The sequence below is a fragment of the Clarias gariepinus genome, chromosome 15 (genome assembly GCF_024256425.1).
Source record: "Clarias gariepinus isolate MV-2021 ecotype Netherlands chromosome 15, CGAR_prim_01v2, whole genome shotgun sequence".
NCBI lineage: Eukaryota > Metazoa > Chordata > Actinopteri > Siluriformes > Clariidae > Clarias > Clarias gariepinus.
Window position 1 is genome coordinate 11,189,755 of NC_071114.1, and position 19,032 is coordinate 11,208,786.

At 39.2% G+C, this 19,032-nt stretch overlaps 1 protein-coding gene across 1 annotated transcript; it reads right to left on the reverse strand.

The window, feature by feature from the left end:
• Nucleotides 1-227: 227 nt before the first annotated feature.
• Nucleotides 228-7,046, reverse strand: LOC128543002 (vitellogenin-like). The gene is made up of 26 exons (XM_053513266.1): nucleotides 6,971-7,046; nucleotides 6,832-6,852; nucleotides 6,584-6,735; nucleotides 6,233-6,484; nucleotides 5,978-6,139; nucleotides 5,730-5,878; nucleotides 5,476-5,626; nucleotides 5,181-5,338; nucleotides 4,912-5,077; nucleotides 4,694-4,819; nucleotides 4,325-4,543; nucleotides 4,005-4,222; nucleotides 3,798-3,895; nucleotides 3,480-3,706; nucleotides 3,264-3,395; nucleotides 2,986-3,172; nucleotides 2,792-2,894; nucleotides 2,511-2,699; nucleotides 2,139-2,395; nucleotides 1,646-2,007; nucleotides 1,448-1,492; nucleotides 1,305-1,370; nucleotides 1,016-1,219; nucleotides 766-917; nucleotides 512-650; nucleotides 228-430 (listed from the first exon to the last, which is right to left on the reverse strand). The coding sequence occupies exons 1-26, from the start codon at nucleotides 7,008-7,010 to the stop codon at nucleotides 296-298; spliced, it is 4,110 nt and encodes a 1,369-aa protein (XP_053369241.1). The 5' UTR covers nucleotides 7,011-7,046; the 3' UTR covers nucleotides 228-295.
• Between the last annotated feature and the right edge of the window lie 11,986 nt (nucleotides 7,047-19,032).

Sequence of the window (19,032 nt, forward strand, 5' to 3'; positions counted from 1 at the left end):
TTTTGCTGATTTTTGCTTTTAAATAGATGAGCATACATTTTTTTTATTGGTTAATATACAAGGAGCACTAGGGACAACTGAAATCACTAAGTTAGTTATTTTTCATAGATCTCAACCCAGCAACCTACTAACCTACCTATCCACCTATCTTTATTTTATTTAAAGAAAACAGCTTTAACAATTAAAAAAATTATTAGTTACTAAATGTACAAAACTGAGCATAAATGTTGCTTTTTGTATGCTGTTTATTTCATTTAATTAATTTACATGTTTGCATATGTATATTTTAAGTACATTAATTTTTTGGGATATTATTTAGCCAGGTCTGAACAATGGCCCGAATGTCCACATTCTTGAGAGCTGGAATGGTTCCATCCTGTTCAATGGGCAGGGCATCAGAAAGACACAGATTTCGCTTTGACAGTGTCATCTGAAAGGACATACCAGATTCAAATGTTAAAAATGTATGTATAAGTATTAATCAATTCAAAGACACAACAATCCTTCTCACCTCTGGAATCCTCAGGAGAATGTTGAGAGACTTTTGAGTGGGTAGTGCAACAATAAGGCTGATCCCTCTCTCATTATTTTTGGCTCTATCAGCATCCACTCCAGCCAGGGGAGCTACTATTGAGATGTACTCCCTTACCCTTTTAAATAAAATGGGGAAAAAACAGAGAGAGAGAGAGAGAGAGTTTGACTGTAAAATTACTTTTGCCAGAATGCACTAGATGTGCCACTTTTATATTATTTTTGACACAGTACCTCTTATAAGAGGGCAGAGCGATAGTTAGGATTCCTGGTACTCTGTTCCACTCAAATTCAAAACGAGCCGAAGGATGTGACTCATGCAGGCCAGTTTCAGCCTTAACAGTTACAGAATATTCCTGGCACTGCTCACCAATAGCAAACCTGGCCTAAAAGAGTCCATGCTCAGTACAAACAGTTCCCCATTTAATTATATATAAAGAAAGAGCTTGAAAGTTTCTCTTTAAAAGTTTCAATAGCAACTTACAGCGATTTTATGCTTGCTTGGAAGTATAGCATCAGCACATATCTTCCATTTGTCACTTGCAGAAATAGAGGCAAACACAAACTGTACTCTTGGAGTAGACTTGTCCAAGTAACCAGCAATCTGGAATCCCAGTTTGTGGTCAGCTCTAACAGCACGAGCAATGATAGCAAAAGCAGGTGGAACTTTGTCTCCAAGTAGGTTAGCCTGAAATTATAAACATGGTCATTTTTTCACAGCAACACTAATTTTTGGGTGTCTATTGAGATGTCTGTCTCATATGTCATTTTACCTGTCTCCGCATGGCCTCCATGCTAGATGAACTGTTGGCATTTGACCTACCCTGTGACTTCAGGTACTAAAAGAAATGAAGAAACATGAATATTTCTTTTCAAAAAATATAATAAATAATTAAAGACATTCTTTGCGAATTACCTGATTCTTATGGAACTTCCTGAACCGATCATATAAGTTAATATTCTAGGAAGAATAAGAATATTAAATAAGACATTTGGCCATTGCAGCAGCAATTACAGATGGATATGACTTTTCAGTTCACTGAATACAATGTATTATAAGGTGGATCAAGTATCAGGTGCCCTATGTAACAGCAGGGATACAATGTGGTCTTACTGTCACTCGAGCCCTGGAAGAGCTGCTGCCACTGCTGCTGCTACTCCTACTGTTGCTGCCACTCTTGCTTTTGCTGCTACTCCTGCTTTTGCTGCCACTTCTGCTGCTGCTGCCACTCTTGCTGCTGCTGCCACTCTTGCTGCTGCTGCCACTCTTGCTGTTGCTTACAGAGGATGAGGAGCTGCTAGAGCTGGAGTTTTTATGCCTCAGTCCACCCTCCAGAATTTTCCTCAGTTTCAAAAGGATGTTGCTTTCTTTAGAATGAGCATCATTACCAGCACTGACTACTTTCCGAACCTTTTCAGCTGCCTTAGGTCCAACTTGTACCTCAAACTCAAGTCTTTGTAGTGCAGGACCAGCATCTGAGGCACACACATTATTTATTTTATGTTACTCTTTCATTTTAAAACACATAACATGTTAAATCTTATTTGAACTTGGCTTGTTAAATCTTATTTGAACTTCTTGTCAATTCTTTAAATTCTATAATTACCTCTTGCCACTAAAATTCGAGCTGAATGTTGCCCAACAATACTGTACAGAGGATTTGACCCCATAAATCCAGCATTCTGGGAAGAAACCTCGATACATCCTTTGATGTTAGCATAGGGAAAAACACTACACAGGGACTTGTGAACTGAAGCATATTTGTACCTCTGTGCAGCATCAGCGGGCACTGGAGGTGCCAGAGATACTACTCTCTCATTGGGAAGGTTCTCAATGTTTCTGGACACGGCAACCGTTTCAAAGCTGAGGAAACGAAATTGAGTGAGCTTACTCTTTTTTGCTTCTTAGTCAACTTATCAGCTTTCTCAGGTATTCAAAATTTTTTAAAGGTAAAAATATTATCTCGTCTTTATCTCACCTGACATCAACAATATGATCTGGAACAGCAGCAGCAGGTAGAATCTCCAGCTTTACATTGCCTTTTGGAAGATCAGCTCTTATAGCCAGTTTTCCTGGAACAACAGTGTGTATCTTTCCTCTGGCCATAACAGCAGCCTGAATCAAGGCAGTGTTCACTCCCATCACAGCAAATGTCTGGAGAGCAATGCTGAAAGCAGAAGAGGATAAAAGGTCTGTGTATTTTCCCTAGCATATTATACCATTTAATTCAGGCTGTTAAGTAGCTTTGTGAAGATATACCTTGGCCTGACTTCAGCTTGCAACTGTATATCAGTCTTCATCAACTGATCAAGAGTGATAGTCTCCGGATGCTCAGATAAAGGAGGTGTCATCGTTGCCTGAACTAAAATAATGCCAGAAATAATCTTCCTCAGGTACATGACTTGATTTGCAGGCTTTGCCCAAGTATTTCACTATTATGAAGAAAATCATACCATTTAGAGATGCTGTTGCAACGGCAGCGGTGTAATGAGAAAACTCCACTGGCACACCGAGAGAACTGGGCAGAATGCGGCGCATCTCAGCTGCCATAAGGGGCTTGGCATACTGGTAGGCAATGCCTTTCTGCAATGCTTTAACAGTCTCCTTTATCAGTTCACGAGCTTGACGTCCAGTAGCAATCTAAGGATGTCATGTTTATTACAAACATTGTTATATTTAAAAACTAGGATAGTTGTTTAAAGTAAATTAATAATTAAAATTATGCAAATACTTGTGCTGCTTGGTCAATGATTTTGTCCATTATGTTTTTGTCAAAGTTGGCAAAAGCAATTTCCTGTCCGAAAACTCTGACAAAGATGGAAGCCAGTGGTTGTTTGGTTGACAAAGACTTCCAGTCCATCAGCTTGCGGTACAAACAGAAGAAGGGCATATATTACACATTATGTATTGCAAGTTTGAAATAAATGCCCTGATAAACATAGCTTACAGCCTTAATGGTGCGCTGAATTTTAGTGGCCCGATCAGCATTTTGATCTGCAGCAGGGGTTTTCAGCAGAGCTTCCTGGAGTCCTTCAGTTCTCAAGCCAACCTCAATAACATCAGCAGCAGCTCCAGCCAGGTAGGCTCGTGCTTTAGTCACTATAGCTCTGGGTAAGATGGTGGAAGCATCATTGATCCAATAAGCACTACCAGCAGCACCAACCATAAGAGGAGCTGTTTAAAAAATATACAAACAATTATAATGACAAAACTAACATTTTTCCATAAATACACAAATGTAATAATACAACATATTGAAACATACAGATGTAGATGTCAAAATGAGTGGCTCTGCTAAAATAATAGCTCAGTCTGTCCAGTTTGGGGCTCAGCATTCTAATGGCAACATTTGCTGCAGCAGCTCTGCAATAACAGAAACATGATCACTTGTCTTCTAGGTCTATAGCAGTGAAGTAACAGTGCTATGTATAAAATGTGTTCTCACACATCAACAATGAAAATATTTTCTTACACATGCATATAATCAGGGGCCATGCTTCTGGTTAGAGACTTTATGTGAGAATAAGCAAAACTGACAACATGCATGTTGGTCTCCCTCTCCAAAGCTCCTGCAAGAGTGGCCATAAGGGCTACTGATGGCTTGGTCTCAAACAGCACAATACAGGACACCATGCGCAGTTCAGGATGAAGTGTCTTATCCATGAAAAGTTGCAATGCTACTGGCTGAACCTGAAAAAAGAAATAGAATGATTAAGCTCCTGTAATAGGATCCTGTAGAAAGCTATAAGTCATCATCCATACTAAACTTTTTCAGTTATCATCCATACTAACCAATTTTGGTTCCTTCTTGGCAATATTCCTAAGAGCCAGGATGGCATCAATCTGTACATTCATAGGAATGTTTGCAGCAGCACTTCCAAATCCAGGCAGGAGTTTCATGATGGTTTTAAGGCTGGCAGGGTGGCCAGCATTGCCTAGAACTTTAAGAGCCAGTGTGATTTCAGGAGCATCAGCCTTGGAAATAGCTTGAGCTGCACTTTCATGGATAGGCTAATAATGACAGTTTAAGGCAAAATATTAGTATTCACTCATTATTTACACTGATGATATGAGCAAATATCCAGCATTTGTAAACTTATTTATACTTGTTCAAATGGAACCCAGAAGAGGTTTTATCATAAGCAAGAAAAAAAGCCTTACTCTCATAAGATCAGGAGAACATGCAGGCTGTTCATCACAGTATCTGGCAACCATGGATCCATAGCCAAGCATGATCATATCACGCAGCACTGGAATAGTCTTGACTTTGGGGTCCAAAGCAAGATTCTGTTTGACAAAGAAAAAGGTTGAAATATTTATTATATTTATACAAGGTTCTACTGAGATTTAAATACAGAAAATGAAAGATTTTTACTAACAGCAGTGAGTTGGATGGAATCTTGATTAGCAGTGACCATGTGCAAAGCAACCAAAAGGGCCTGAGTGAGTTCAGGGACAGTAAGCTCATTAGCTTGAAACTTCTCCTTGATGAGTCTCAGAGCTGCTGTTGTTCCCACAACAGGAAGTGCATCCAAAATCCATCGTCTGCCACAGTAAGTATAAAAATAAAATAAACACATTAACTAAACTTTAGTTTCCTGATTATATTCAACTATATTATTTGTTATATTTTTCAGTTATAGTTCACCTATGAGTAGGTTTGTTCTTGCATTGACCCCAGATGGCTTCAATATTTTCCCTGGTAGCTACACGCATGAGCTGCACAAGCTGGACAAATTTCAGTGGAGCGTCCTTATGAACAGTAGCCGCGTTATTTTCAACCAGATGCTGCAAGACCTCTGTAATCTGTGATGAAATAAAAAAGTGATTGATATTTTGATAAGTCAACATTGTAAATTCTTTTAAGTAATGTCTAGATTTTTTCCAAATAAATACAGAAAAATGAAATAATTAGTTAAAATATAATGTCATGATAATTATACTTGAGCCTGGGCATTATTGATCTTCAGAAGTTGAATTGGAGTTTGAAGAATCTCTGTAGCAAATTCATACTGCAGGGATCCACGGGCCAAGTATTCACCTGCAGCGGCAGCAGTTGGGGCATTCTGCACTTCCAGTAAATTCAACATTTGCCTAAAATTTTATTTAAATGTCCTTATTAAAACATATGTTTTAAAATATATTCAAAAACATTGTGACATGGCAGGAATATATACAGTAAGGGAGTAGATCATACTTGGCTTTCATTTGAGCTGCTCCAGTTTCTGTATCAAAGAGTGAGAACTGATGGACCTCTTCAACTACGGCTTCAGAAACCAGGGCACCTTTTTCAGTGGGCTTCATGATGTAGCTGAATGTTGCCGTACCAGTCAGACTCTTGAGCCTCTGTGTTGAGAAAATAATGAATTGATTAAGTGTAATTCTTGCTTTAGAGCATGCACTTGCAAATACAGAACTCATTGACAGCTTAGCTATAGAAATTACCTGCTGGCACTCAACACAGGTTTCAGTGTAAGACAACCCAATATCCTTAATGACTCTTTCATGGCAGTTGTTCAGGTCTTTGGACTTTCTCACAGCAATCTGATGGGTCTTTTCATCCTCACTGATCATGTAGTGGGTCTTGCAGACTCCTTGAGGTCCAGCCTTTGAGAATGAAATAAGTTCAGCTAAGATATAAGTTCAAAGTATAATCTTAATACCACTAATAGTAAATATCACTCATCATTAGGTTCTTACCTCATGCAGCTCGTATACATTCTGTGTGTTCTTAAGGTTGAGCTGAAGGATATTGAGGATACCTCTGTGCAGATTCATGACAGTGGCAGAGACTCTAGAAGGGGCAAATATCTTACCTACAACACCATTAGCATACTCAAATTTGATGGGTGTTACAAGTTGAGCATTCAGTGCTGAGGTGAGCTTTGGAGCAGGAGTAAAATTATCCTTGGGCCAGATGCCAGTGTACTCAAAGAGTTGAGGATCCTGGAGCTGTGGGTAGGAATGGCAAAATTGCAATATTTACTTTGATTTACAAATTGTGTTTGTCTGCTATAGCAACATCATCCATGTGAGGAAAAAAAGGTTTACCTTCAGGAGGAAAGTATTCTGGGCTACAGAACTGATGAGAACCTTGCAGCTGACTTTGACACCAGCCTTGGCCAGACCTTCTTGAGGCAGTCCACTCAAAAGAAAACCCTCATACTTGTAAACAAAGGTCTTACCCGCAGCAAACTCTGGATCTGATAAAATTTTACAGTTAAATTTTCAAAAATATTAATTCTAAAATATTCCTTAATATTTTAATGCATTCTTGAAGAAAAAAAAACAACACTTACCGAGATTAGTCTGGTGACTCGCTAAATGAATACAGGGAAAAGGAAATGTTATACTATAAATTCATACTGTGCATTGATAAAAACTGCAGCATGTTTTTATTTTTATTGTGAAATTTAAATTATCAAAAAAATGACTTACCCACAAGGGCCAAAGTCAAGGCAAGCACTACAGCTCTCATGGCTGGTGGTTTGTAATGAATCCACCAAAACCCTGTCTTTTTATTGTATGAAATATGCTGATTAAGTAGATTATTAACTAGATTTAATGTACTGTATACCATTTCTGATTCGACAGCTTATACAAAGTAATCATTCTAGGTCAGGGTAACTTACCCTTCTGTCATTCTAAGGCACAGCCAATGTCCACAGGTAAAGTTCATTTAAAAAAAAATGTTTTTTTGAATAAAATCCAAATAACATGATTAATACTCAGTTCCATTGAATATCTGTTTGATTTGATCTTTTTAACTCGTTAGGAGTAATTTGTATAATTCATCCCTTTAATCAGCTTATTTAATTTTTGTTTGTCTGTAATAAACTGAGTATCAAGAAGTAAATCTATGATTTTGTTATTTAAATTATGTATATGAGGCAAATACTAATTTGTCTCATATACATAATTATTAAATTAACATTTACTTTTATAAATAAAAATATATTGTTTATTTATTTCAGCATATTTAGATGATTGTTAATGACTACAAAATCTATGTAACTATTTTATTATACAGGTGAGTAGACAGTTTGTACCATTATGATAATCTGCTAAATTAGGAATGCATACTGTATTACAAAAGGAATAGTGGAGTAGGGTGACCTGAACCCCACAAATGTAATAGTGTGACCTGAACCTCATCACTGACCTGTTCATTCAAACATTTATATAGTTACCTAAACAGACAGATAATGAAAAGATAAGAAAAAATTTGTTAGCACTTCATGCTAGCAAATCATTAGACATGTAGTATGAATCTTAGCCATAATAGAAGATATTTTCAAAACAGTAACATTCATGAATATTAAGAGTTTTTTAACATCGCCTGGGTGGTCACCAATGATCTCTCAACTGTGTCTTTATTTTATTTATTAATTTCTTTCTTAAATTAATTTGGCAAAAAAAAAGAGACTCAAGGTTTTGAGGAGATCTAAAAGTTTTTGGTGGCAGGTTAATAGTAGAATTCTACTATATCGTAACTCCTATGAAAAATTTAATGAATACTTCTTGTCACATTCTAGTTTTCGATGCAAGCACATACAGTCAAAAGTAAAATTACAGTATGTGAACCTTTTTGGAATTTCATAGTTTTCTGCAAAATTTTCATACAAGTCAAGAGTATTGACAAATATTGTGCCTAAAATAATTACACAAAAAATTCTGGTGTAAGTATGTGAAGCCTTGATTCAATGACCTTAAAAAAGCTAATTGGAGTCAGGGGTTAGCATACCTGGAGTCATGTCAAAAAAATGAGTTTGGAGGTGTGGACTAGAGCTTTGATTATTTTGACTGATTAAAAACCACTCAAACTTTTTCATTTTGCTCAGCACATGAAGAATACTATGAGCTATGCCTCTGCAAAAAGAGATTTCAGAAAATCTATGATCACAAATTGTTGATTGACGTGAAGCTGAAGGGTTACAAATTGATTTCAAAGACTTTAGAAATTCACCAGTCTACAGTTCGGCAAATAGAGACACTTGGGACTGTGGCTACTCTACCAAAAAGTGGGAATCCCATCAAAATGACCCTAAGAGCACAATGAAGACTCATCAACTAGGTAAAGAAACAATCCTAAAATGACACCCAAAGATTTGATGCCATCATTGGAACTGACTAACATCTGTATTCATGGGTCTTTAAATTAAAATTTTATTTGTCACATACACAGTCATACACAGTACGATATGCAGTGAAGTACGTAAACCATTAAACAACTAGATTTTCATTTGCAGGACACCACAAAGGAAACTGCTGCTTACTAAAAAAGAACGTTGCTGCTTGCCTGAAGTGTGCAAAAGAGCATATTGATACATCACTGTGGTACTAGCAAAATGGTTTTTTGAACAGTTGTAATTCAGGATTATGAACTATGGGTTTATATAACACCTCAAATAGATCTGCATTTGTTGGAGGTTAAAAGAACAAAAAGAGAAGTTGCCTTGATATTAGCATTCTCAGAGTATACCAGAATCCAATACCCTTGATCATTTGGCAGTTTATACTGTGGAAATGATAGGAATGCTTTTGGCATTCCAGTGGGCAGAGTGGAAAAACTTTGACAAGGTTTTAATTTGTTCAGACTCTGCTTCAGTTTTAAAGAGCTTGAGATCTTTTAAATCTATTCATCAGTATATTATTTTTAATATCCTACATATACACTCACCTAAAGGATTATTAGGAACACCATACTAATATGGTGTTTGACCCCGTTTCGCCTTCAAAACTGCCCTAATTCTACGTGGCATTGATTCAACAAGGTGCTGAAATCATTCTTTAGAAATGTTGGCCCATATTGATAGGATAGCATCTTGCATTTGATGGAGATTTGTGGGATGCACATCCAGGGCACGAAGCTCCCGTTCCACCACATCCCAAAGATGCTCTATTGGGTTGAGATCTGGTGACTGTGGGGGCCATTTTAATACAGTGAACTCATAGTCATGTTCAAGAAACCAATTTGAAATGATTCGAGCTTTGTGACATGGTGCATTATTCTGCTGAAAGTAGCCATCAGAGGATGGGTACATGGTGGTCATAAAGGGATGGACATGGTCAGAAACAATGCTCAGGTAGCCTGTGGCATTTAAACAATGCCAACTGGCACTACGGGCCTAAATTCTGCCAAGAAAACATCCCCACACCATTACAACAGCACCACCACATTCTGACTCTACCATTTGAATGTCTCAACAGAAATCGAGACTCATCAGACCAGGCAACATTTTTCTGTCCAGTTTTGGTGAGCACGTGCAAACTGTAGCCTCTTTTTCCTATTTGTAGTGGAGATGAGTGGTACCCGGTGGGGTCTTCTTCTGTTGTAGCCCATCCGCCTCAAGGTTGTGCATGTTGTGGCTTCACAAATGCTTTGCTGCATACCTCGGTTGTGACAAAGTGGTTATTTCAGTCAAAGTTGCTCTTCTATCAGCTTGAATCAGTTGGCCCATTCTCCTCTGACCTCTAGCATCAACAAGGTATTTTCGCCCACAGGACTGCCGCATACCGGATGTTTTTCCCTTTTTACACCATTCTTTGTAAACTCTAGAAATGGTTGTGCGTGAAAATCCCAGTAACTGAGCAGATTGTGAAATGCTCAGACCGGCCTGTCTGGCACCAACAACCATGCCACGCTCAGAATCACTTTTCTTTCCCATTCTGACATTCACTTTGGATGAGTTTAGGAGATTGTCTCGACCAGGACTACACCCCTAAATGCATTAAAGCAACTGCCATGTGATTGGTTGATTAGATAATTGCATTAATGAGAAATTGAACAAGTGTTCCTAATAATCCTTTAGGTGAGTGTATATTTAAAAATTGTTCGAAAAGGCACTCAGTTTCATGTGGGTTCCAGCATACGTTCACATTTCATACAAACCTAAATAATTCTTTTGACTATGTAAAGCTGCTTTGCGGCAATGAAAATTGCTAAAAGCGCTATACAAATAAAATTGAATTGAATTGAATTGAATACGTAGGGATAAGGGGAAATGAAGAAGTGGACAAATTAGCAAAATAAGCTTTACAGAAAGAAACAACAACAATAATAATAATAATAATAATAATATAAATAATATTTTTTATTTATATAGCACCTTTCCAGAGCTCAAGGACACTTTACAATGAGGAGGGGAAAAAAAGGGACAAAAAAACATGCAGAGGACAGATTGATTCAAGTGTAACATTCTGAAAACAAATGCGTTTTGAGTAGAGATTTAAATATGGATATGTTGTTAACAGAACGGAGAGAGTAAGGTAGAGAGTTCCAGAGTTTGGGAGCGATAACACTGAATGATCTGCCGCCCATTGAAGAGAGGCGGTACAGAGGGACAGCAAAGAAACCAGAATTGGAGAAGCGTAATGATTGGGTCGGAATGTAGGAGGCAAGCAGATTAAAAAGGTACAGTAAGTGGGAGCTAAGCCGTGTATAGATTTGAAAACAAGGAAAAGAATTTTGAATTTGATACGGTAAACAACTGGGAGCCAATAGAGATCAGACAGGATTGGGGTTATATGAGCAGAGCGTTTGGTATGAGTGAGAATTCTAGCCGCAGAATTTTGAATATATTGTAATCTGGAGACGAATGCATGGATGAGAGTTTCGGCATCTTTGGTACTGATGAATGGACGCAGTTGGGCAATGCGGCATAAAAAAAAGATTGCAGATTTAGTGACAGATTTAATGTGAGGCTGAAAGGAGAGTGCGGAGTCAGAGATTACTCCTAAATTTTTGACAGAAGTAGATGTTTTGATGTGAGAGCCAGCAATCTCACAGGTGAAATTGGTGGAGATGTTGCTGGTGAATGCTGGGGTTCCGATGAAAATTATTTCAGTTTTGTCCATGTTAAGTTTCAGAAAGTTTAAGTTAAGCCAATCTCTAATGTCTAATGCCAATCTCTAATGTCCTTGAATGTCGTCGGCATAAAAGTGATAGTTAAGACCATGACATTGAAGGATCAGACCGAGTGGGATTATGTAAATTGTGAATAATAGTGGGCCAAGAACAGATCCCTGGGGAACACCTCGCTTCAGTGGGATGGTGGGCGATCGAAAATTCCTTAACAGGAATATAAAATTGTCTATCTGAGAGATAGAAAGAAAACCAAGAAAGAGCAGTACCAGAGATACCCAGACCAGAGATACGCAGACCAGAGAGACGAGAAATAAGCAAATCATGGGAGACAGTATCGAAGGCAGAGCTGAGATCAAGTAGCAGCACTATAGACAAGGAACCAGAATCACAAGAAAGAAGTAGATCATTCACTACCTTTACAAGTGCAGTTTCGGTACTATGGAGGGGGCAAAAACCAGACTGAAAATGGTTGAAGAGATTATTATAAATTAGATAAGACTGGAGTTGGGCAGCAACAGTACTTTCCAGTAATTTGGATATGAAAGGTAAATTAGAAATGGGACGATAGTTAGATAAGACTGAGGAGTCAAGGTTGGGTTTCTTGAGCACAGGTGTAACTGCAGCAGTTTTTAGTGGCAGAGGAAATTAAGCAGAGGTAAGAGATGCGTTAATAAAATGAAAAATAGGTGCAGAAATGGCAGAGTGACAAAGTTTCAGGAGAGAAGTAGGAGCAGGATCAAGGTGACAGGATGAAGAGTTGGATTTAAGGATTAGCTTAGAGACAGAATCTGGGGTCATCAGAGAAAAACAAGACGGAGACTGACGGGATAGATTTGTTGGATGGCTGAGCTCTGTATTAGTAGGGAAACATTGGTGGACAGCATTAGTCTTCTCAAGCAAATAATCCAAAAAAGAGCAGCAAAACTCATTAGATACTAGAGCATCCTGAGGTGGGCAGTTGGTAAGTTTATTTATCGTATTAAATAATGCTTTTGGCCTGTTGCTCGATTTATTGATTGTGGCAGAGATAAAGTTAGAGCAGGGTGAAAAGAGAGCAGATTTATAACATTTAAGATGATCTAGAAAAGCCAAATAGTAAACAGTAAGACCGGTTTTTCTGTAAAGACGTTCATGCCGTCTGCCAGTAGCCTTAAGAATACGAAGCTCAGGGGTATACCAAGGAGAAGAGTGTGTGGCAGGGACATTTCTGGTCATATTAGGAGCATGCTGCTGTAGGATTTCAGAAATTGTAGAGTTGTAATTAGATAGTATCATGGATGGAGAAGAAATATCAATGAAATCAGAAAGATTTAAAGAGACAAATTCTAATTTTATTTGTCACATACACAGTCATACACAGTACGATATGCAGTGAAATGCTTATAATAGAAGTACAAAATAATACAGTGTCAATTGCTTTAAAATTACGATATGAAATAACGCATTTAGAGTGCATAGGCAGATTGAGGCTAAATTCAAGGAGTTTATGGTCAGAAATACCGGTGTCAGAAGCAGAAATGGATTTGATATCCCCCCTTGAAGTACATATTAGATCAAGGGTATGACCACGTGTATGAGTAGGAAAGCGAACATACTGTGTCAAATTAAAACATTCGAAAACAGACAGTAACTGGGTGGTGTTGGGGAAAACTGTATCAACATGAATATTGAAGTCACCTAGCAGAAGAATAGTAGATGACAATGAGCAGGCAAGGGTTAACATTTCACTAAATTCAGAAAAAAGCTAGACAGGGCTTTGGGAGGACAGTAGAGTAAGATGATTGTGAGACAGTCAGCTTTCAAAACCATGTATTCAAATGAATTTGTATTGAAAAAATCAAGTTGTTTCAGATGAAGATTGTCCCGGTAAATGACAGCAAGACCACCCCCTTTGCCATGCAGTCGAGGTCGGGTGAGATACTTATATCCATCAGGTGCAAAAAGATTTAACTGAATAAAGTCCCCCGGAGCTTGCCAGGTTTCAGTGAGAAGAAAAATGTCAAGCTTATTGTCAGTGATAATTTCATTGAGATAAGGGACTTAGTCCAATATCGACCGACAGTTCAGAATTGCAAAGTGACGATGTACAGAATTCAAATTTGCAGTACAATACTGAGTACCAGTGAGATAAATTAGAGAGCGACGTACAGTACGATCAGCAGGGGGTTGTTTGGAAGCAGATAATCTATAGTTAGTCCAGATGCATGGAAGGGCTTTGGGCTTAGAGCAAAAGGTACTCCTGAACACACGCGATGGATGTACCGTGGGTGCTGGAGAATCCCTAAACTCCGGTAGAGCTCATACGTCATAGAATCAAGACGCGGATGGCAGTTCAAGGTCCTTAGCTGTGATGGTGAATATCCAATATTTATTACAAAGGCGAGGTGCAAAATAAGGCAAAAAAGAGAGCAGAAAAGAAGAAAAAAAAGAAAAACCATTGCCCAAGACACAGGCAGAAACCGCCTGACATGGGCAAAAACAATGCTAGCCCGACCCTGAAATGCCACTTAACCAAAAACAGCAGACTAAATAGGAGACAGCACCCCCAAATAGTAAGCAGTAAGCAAACAGCGCAACCGACTGAGAGGGCGATAACTCACCCATAAGAAGAGGCGAGCGTGATGGAGACGCTAACAGGGCAGAGGGCTGACAGCAGCCCGGTGGTGAACTCACAGACAGCAAAAAGTTGATAGTTATAGTCCAGTTTATTTCCAGGGTTTCTGCGGAGTCTAAAAAAGTCTTTAAAAATCTAAAATAAAAAAAAACAATTTTCTGCTGTTCTAGGTCTTAAATATTATTTCACAGGTCTCATTTTTCCGATGTCCATGTAAAGCTCATTTTAATTCTATTTCTGTTTTTGTTGTTGCTTGGTTGGCTTGAAAAAAAACTGAATATAAGGACTGGTTAAGGCCAGTTGCTAACAATGCATTTTTTGCAAGTGGATTTTATCAAGAGAGACCTAATTTCGAAAGTGACCGGATGTTTGACGAAAGTCTAATCGCACCTCCCAAATGGAGCAACTGGACTTGCACGTACGTTTTTGGGAAAGCGGGCAGGTGCAGTCAAGATACCTTGGATCCCAGTTCGTGGGGCATGCTACAGCCGAGGACTTAATGAAGCATGTGAAAGTAAGTAAATGTTTTATTTTGACATTTTTATAGTTTTTTTAAGAGTAATTAGGGTTACCTTTTCTGTTTTATTAAGTTGATTGTTATTCATTTTTCATATTGTTTATACAAATCAGCTGAGCTCAAGAACATTGAGGAAGAGATTCTGGCCAAGGGAGAAGAGCTGAGATTACTGTAGCAACCCACCCACACACACACACACACACACGTGTGCATACACACTACAGATTTGTGCTGTTTGTATGTTGTTGTTGTTTGTAATTTAACAATGCATCTTAACAGTTTTCTGCACTGTTGCAATAAATGTATGTGATTCTGCAATTCAGCATTTTCTTTTGTGTTTTTGATGCTGTGATATAGGTCTTAAATTTAATTCATATTGGTCTTAAAAAGGTCTTTTTTGTGTGGATGGGGGGTCCAATTTTCTCCCCAGTATTAGTCGTAGCCAATTCCTCCCCGTTACTAGGGGACTCCCACATTAAGGCTACTACTACCACTAAGCCGTGAGGGCGAAGACTATCCCGTGTTTCCTCCGGATCACGTGATGTCAGCGACCGCACCTTTTCTAACTGCTTGCTAACGCACAATTAGGGGCAGAGTAACACACTCGGAGGAAAGCGCTAGCCGCTCCTTCCGCGTGCGCGAGCTCACAGACGCCCCTGATTGGCTGTAGAGCCGTGATTAATGTGGGAGCGCAAGTACCTCTCATCCCGCCCCCCTTAAAGGTGGGCCAATCAGCTTTCTCTAGACCTCTGGCTGTGAGGGGAAAACAGCATCACCCGGGGTTCAAACCAGCGATCCCCGGATGATAGAATTTGACATTATGAAACCTGCAGAAACCCTAATTTCAAGCATCAGCAATATGAGATGGAATAATCCAACCAGCCAAGCAGAATGGCAGCAAACCATGCAGCAGGAACAAACAAACAAACAATCCAGGTACGAAGCGGCAGCACAGCGTTCTTGTCCCGGAACCGGAAATGGGAGTCAATAGAGATACAAATGCCATTAAGCAAATCAGAGATTAAGGTTTTAATATGGAGTAAAGTGGTTGAAGAATGGCAAGTAAAGTGGAATAATGAAATAAAGGGTAGATTCCTTTACAGTTTAATAAACAAGGTAAATCAAGGAAAGAATAGTATTAGGGCACTTAAATTTAAATAGCACACTTAAAATAATAGGGAAACACCCAAATGAACTATGTGATTACTGCAATGTAAAAGAAACAATAACTCATGTATTTCTTGCTTGTTATGAGCAAGAAAGAGAAACAATGATGAAAGAAATAAGAAAGAATATAAATCAGGAGGTGGATTTTAAGGTTTTAATAAAATGGGCGAGTGAAGTAAAAAGTAAAATCTTCTTCGATTTTTTTTAAAGAAACGGATCTGATAAATAGAATGTGAGACTCTGTTCCACACTCCGGTGTGGAACATCTCTTATCCAATCTCTTATGGACTGCACACATTGCTCAACTTTATGTGGCGAGTGCTAGAGGGGTGCTGGCTCGCGCTCCGCCGCTCCCCTACTGTTAACTACTGTAGCCAATTACACCACCTTGGAAATTGCACCCAAGGAAATAAACAACCCTAATTATTAAATTAACTAAGGCACTCAGGTACGTTCACTGAAGATGCAATAGGCGTGGGTTTCGTACATAAACTGTAATTTTCTCACAAAACAATCATACACAATGTAATAATCCCAGAGTTATGTATAACAATACTAAAAGTAGCTTTAGTTTGGTGACATCAAAGATATGCTAAGCTAACTACATACTAAAATATACCATCAGATTAGAGCTGGAGCTTACCAGTGGATGGGAGACTATGAAAGACAAGGAGGGGATGAATATCCAAGCCACAATCACCCCAAACACACGTGAATCACATTTACACACAATTTACTGTGACAATCGACACCGAGGAGTGACCAACACGCACACGAAAATAGGAAAACAAACCCCAACACGTCGCACTGCCAAAAAAAAAAAAATAGTCAAATTTTATTTGTCACATACACAGTCATACACAGTACGATATGCAGTGAAATGCTTAGACAACTGCTCGTGACCTAAGAATATGAATAGGAAATAAATATGAAAATTAAAATAAAGGGTAAGTTTAACTAGAGAAGAATAAAATAAAAATAAAAATATACAAATAAAAGTTAAAAATAAAATATCTGTACACAAAATACACAATATAGAAAATATATGGAAAATATATGGAAAATATATGAAAAAATGTAAAACAATAAGAGCAGCCGAATAAATGGTAATAAAAGAATGGTTATGTCCATGGTTGTGCAATCCACATATTAAAAGTGACTTGTGCAGTGCAAATATGCTTAAAGTGATTTGTGCTGGAGTGATTTGATGTGATTTGATTTGATGACCACGAAGTGTAGTTGTGCAGTGGCCAATAGTGTAAACAAATGTCCAGAATGTCCAGTGTGTGTGTAAAAACCATATGTGTGGGTCAGTACTGTGTGGTGGTGTGATTGTGATTGAGAGACTGTATTGCCTGCGGGAAGAAGCTCCTCCTCAGTCTCTCTGTGTTGGCCTTCAGGGAGCGGAATCGCTTTCCTGACCTCAACAGAGAGAACAGTCCATTGTTGGGATGGCTGAGGTCCTTCACAATCTTCCTGGCCTTGGTCCAGCACCGCTTGCTGTAGATCAAGTGCAGGTCAGGAAGCTCGGTGCCGATGATGCGCTCAGCTGATCGCACCACCCTCTGTAGAGCTCGTCTGTCCTGCATGGTGCTGTTTCCAAACCAGGTCGTAATGTTTCCCGTCAGGATGCTCTCTATGGTACAGGAGTAGAAATTCCTGAGCACCTTAGAGGGCAGTCGGAAGTCTCTCAAACGTCTGAGGTGGTAGAGACGCTGTCTGGCCTTTTTCACCACGGTGTTGATGTGACAGGACCATGACAGGTCCTGCGTGATGTGAACACTGAGGTATTTGAAGCTGTCCACTCTCTCCACTGGGCTCTCGTTGATGACGGGGGTTTGGTAGTTCCTCTCCCGCTTGGTGCTGAAGTCCACTACCAACTCCTTTGTCTTACTGACGTTTAGAAAGAGGTTGTTCCTCAGGCACCAGTTCTCCAGATTCCTAATCTCCTTCAGGTATGCCGTCTCGTTGTTATCAGAGATCAGGCCCACCACAACGGTGTCGTCAGCAAACTTAATGATGGTGGTGGAGCTGGTAGTGGCCACACAGTCATATGTGTACAAAGAGTACAGCAGGGGGCTCAGAACACAACCCTGGGGGGCTCCAGTGCTGAGAGTGATGGAGGCTGAGACGTGTCCGCCCATCCTTACTGCCTGTGGTTTGCCAGTAAGGAAGTTGGAAATCCACTGACACATAGATGAGCTGAGTTCCAGGTGCTCCAGCTTGGTGGTGGGTGTGGAGGGAATTATGGTATTAAATGCAGAGCTGTAGTCAATAGCATTTTAACATAATTCCCCCTTCTGGTGTCCAAGTGAGTAAGTGATGTGTGGAGATGTGAGATTGCATGGTCTGTGGAACGGTTCTGGCGGTATGCAAACTGTAGTGGGTCCAGTGTGTTGGGTAGTGATGAAATGATAAAGTCTCTGACCAGGCGTTCAAAGCACTTCATCACTACTGAGGTGAGGGCTACAGGGCGATAGTCATTGAGGGAAGCAGGATGAGGTTTCTTTGGGACAGGAACAATGATGGACCTTTGAAGCCACCACCTTTAGCTCACAGCTCTACAAGATTGAGACATATATTTAAAATCAAAGAAAGAGAGAAAGACAAGAAAAGGACAAACAATTTAAAAATTAACTCTCAGAATGCATACACCGCTGTAAAATAGCAAAGCACCCCGCCAATAAAGCAGCAGTCATGCAACATAGCATGAAGCAAGTATATGGCGTATATTTATCCAATGACAGTAAAGCAAACAAAATGAAACAAAAATAAATCAATAATCAGGCAAAAGCAGCATTCAGACAAAAGCAGCATTCAGGCAAAACAGCAGCGTTCATACATTTGTCCACAGCACCCACCTATAGTTACTAATTAAAATAACACAAATTGAACATGTACATACCACGGAGAACAATAAAATGTACTAATAAAACGTACATACCTGTTCCCAGATGCTGAATGAACAACCCCTAGCAATCCCGGTACAACCAGGAATTACAGGGAACGAGCCACTTACCGACACCAGTAAGGCAATGTCGTTACCAAGGGAACCCAATCGTCTAGGTGAAAACTGAAACAAAACCCGGAAAGTTGAGCGTGCAGCAAAAAGTATGCGCTCTACACAACGGATAGTCGATAGGAAGGGATTTCCCTCCTAATCCTGAAAAAACCTACAATTTCGATTCAATGAAAACCATTCCCAAAAATATAATAACTGGCAAAGAGTGCTCATACCTGAGACGGAAGCGGAAGTCAGACACGCTACGAAACAATGTGCACGCTACGCACAGAAGAGTCCACAGAAAAATGACATCACTGTAGAAAAAGCCAAA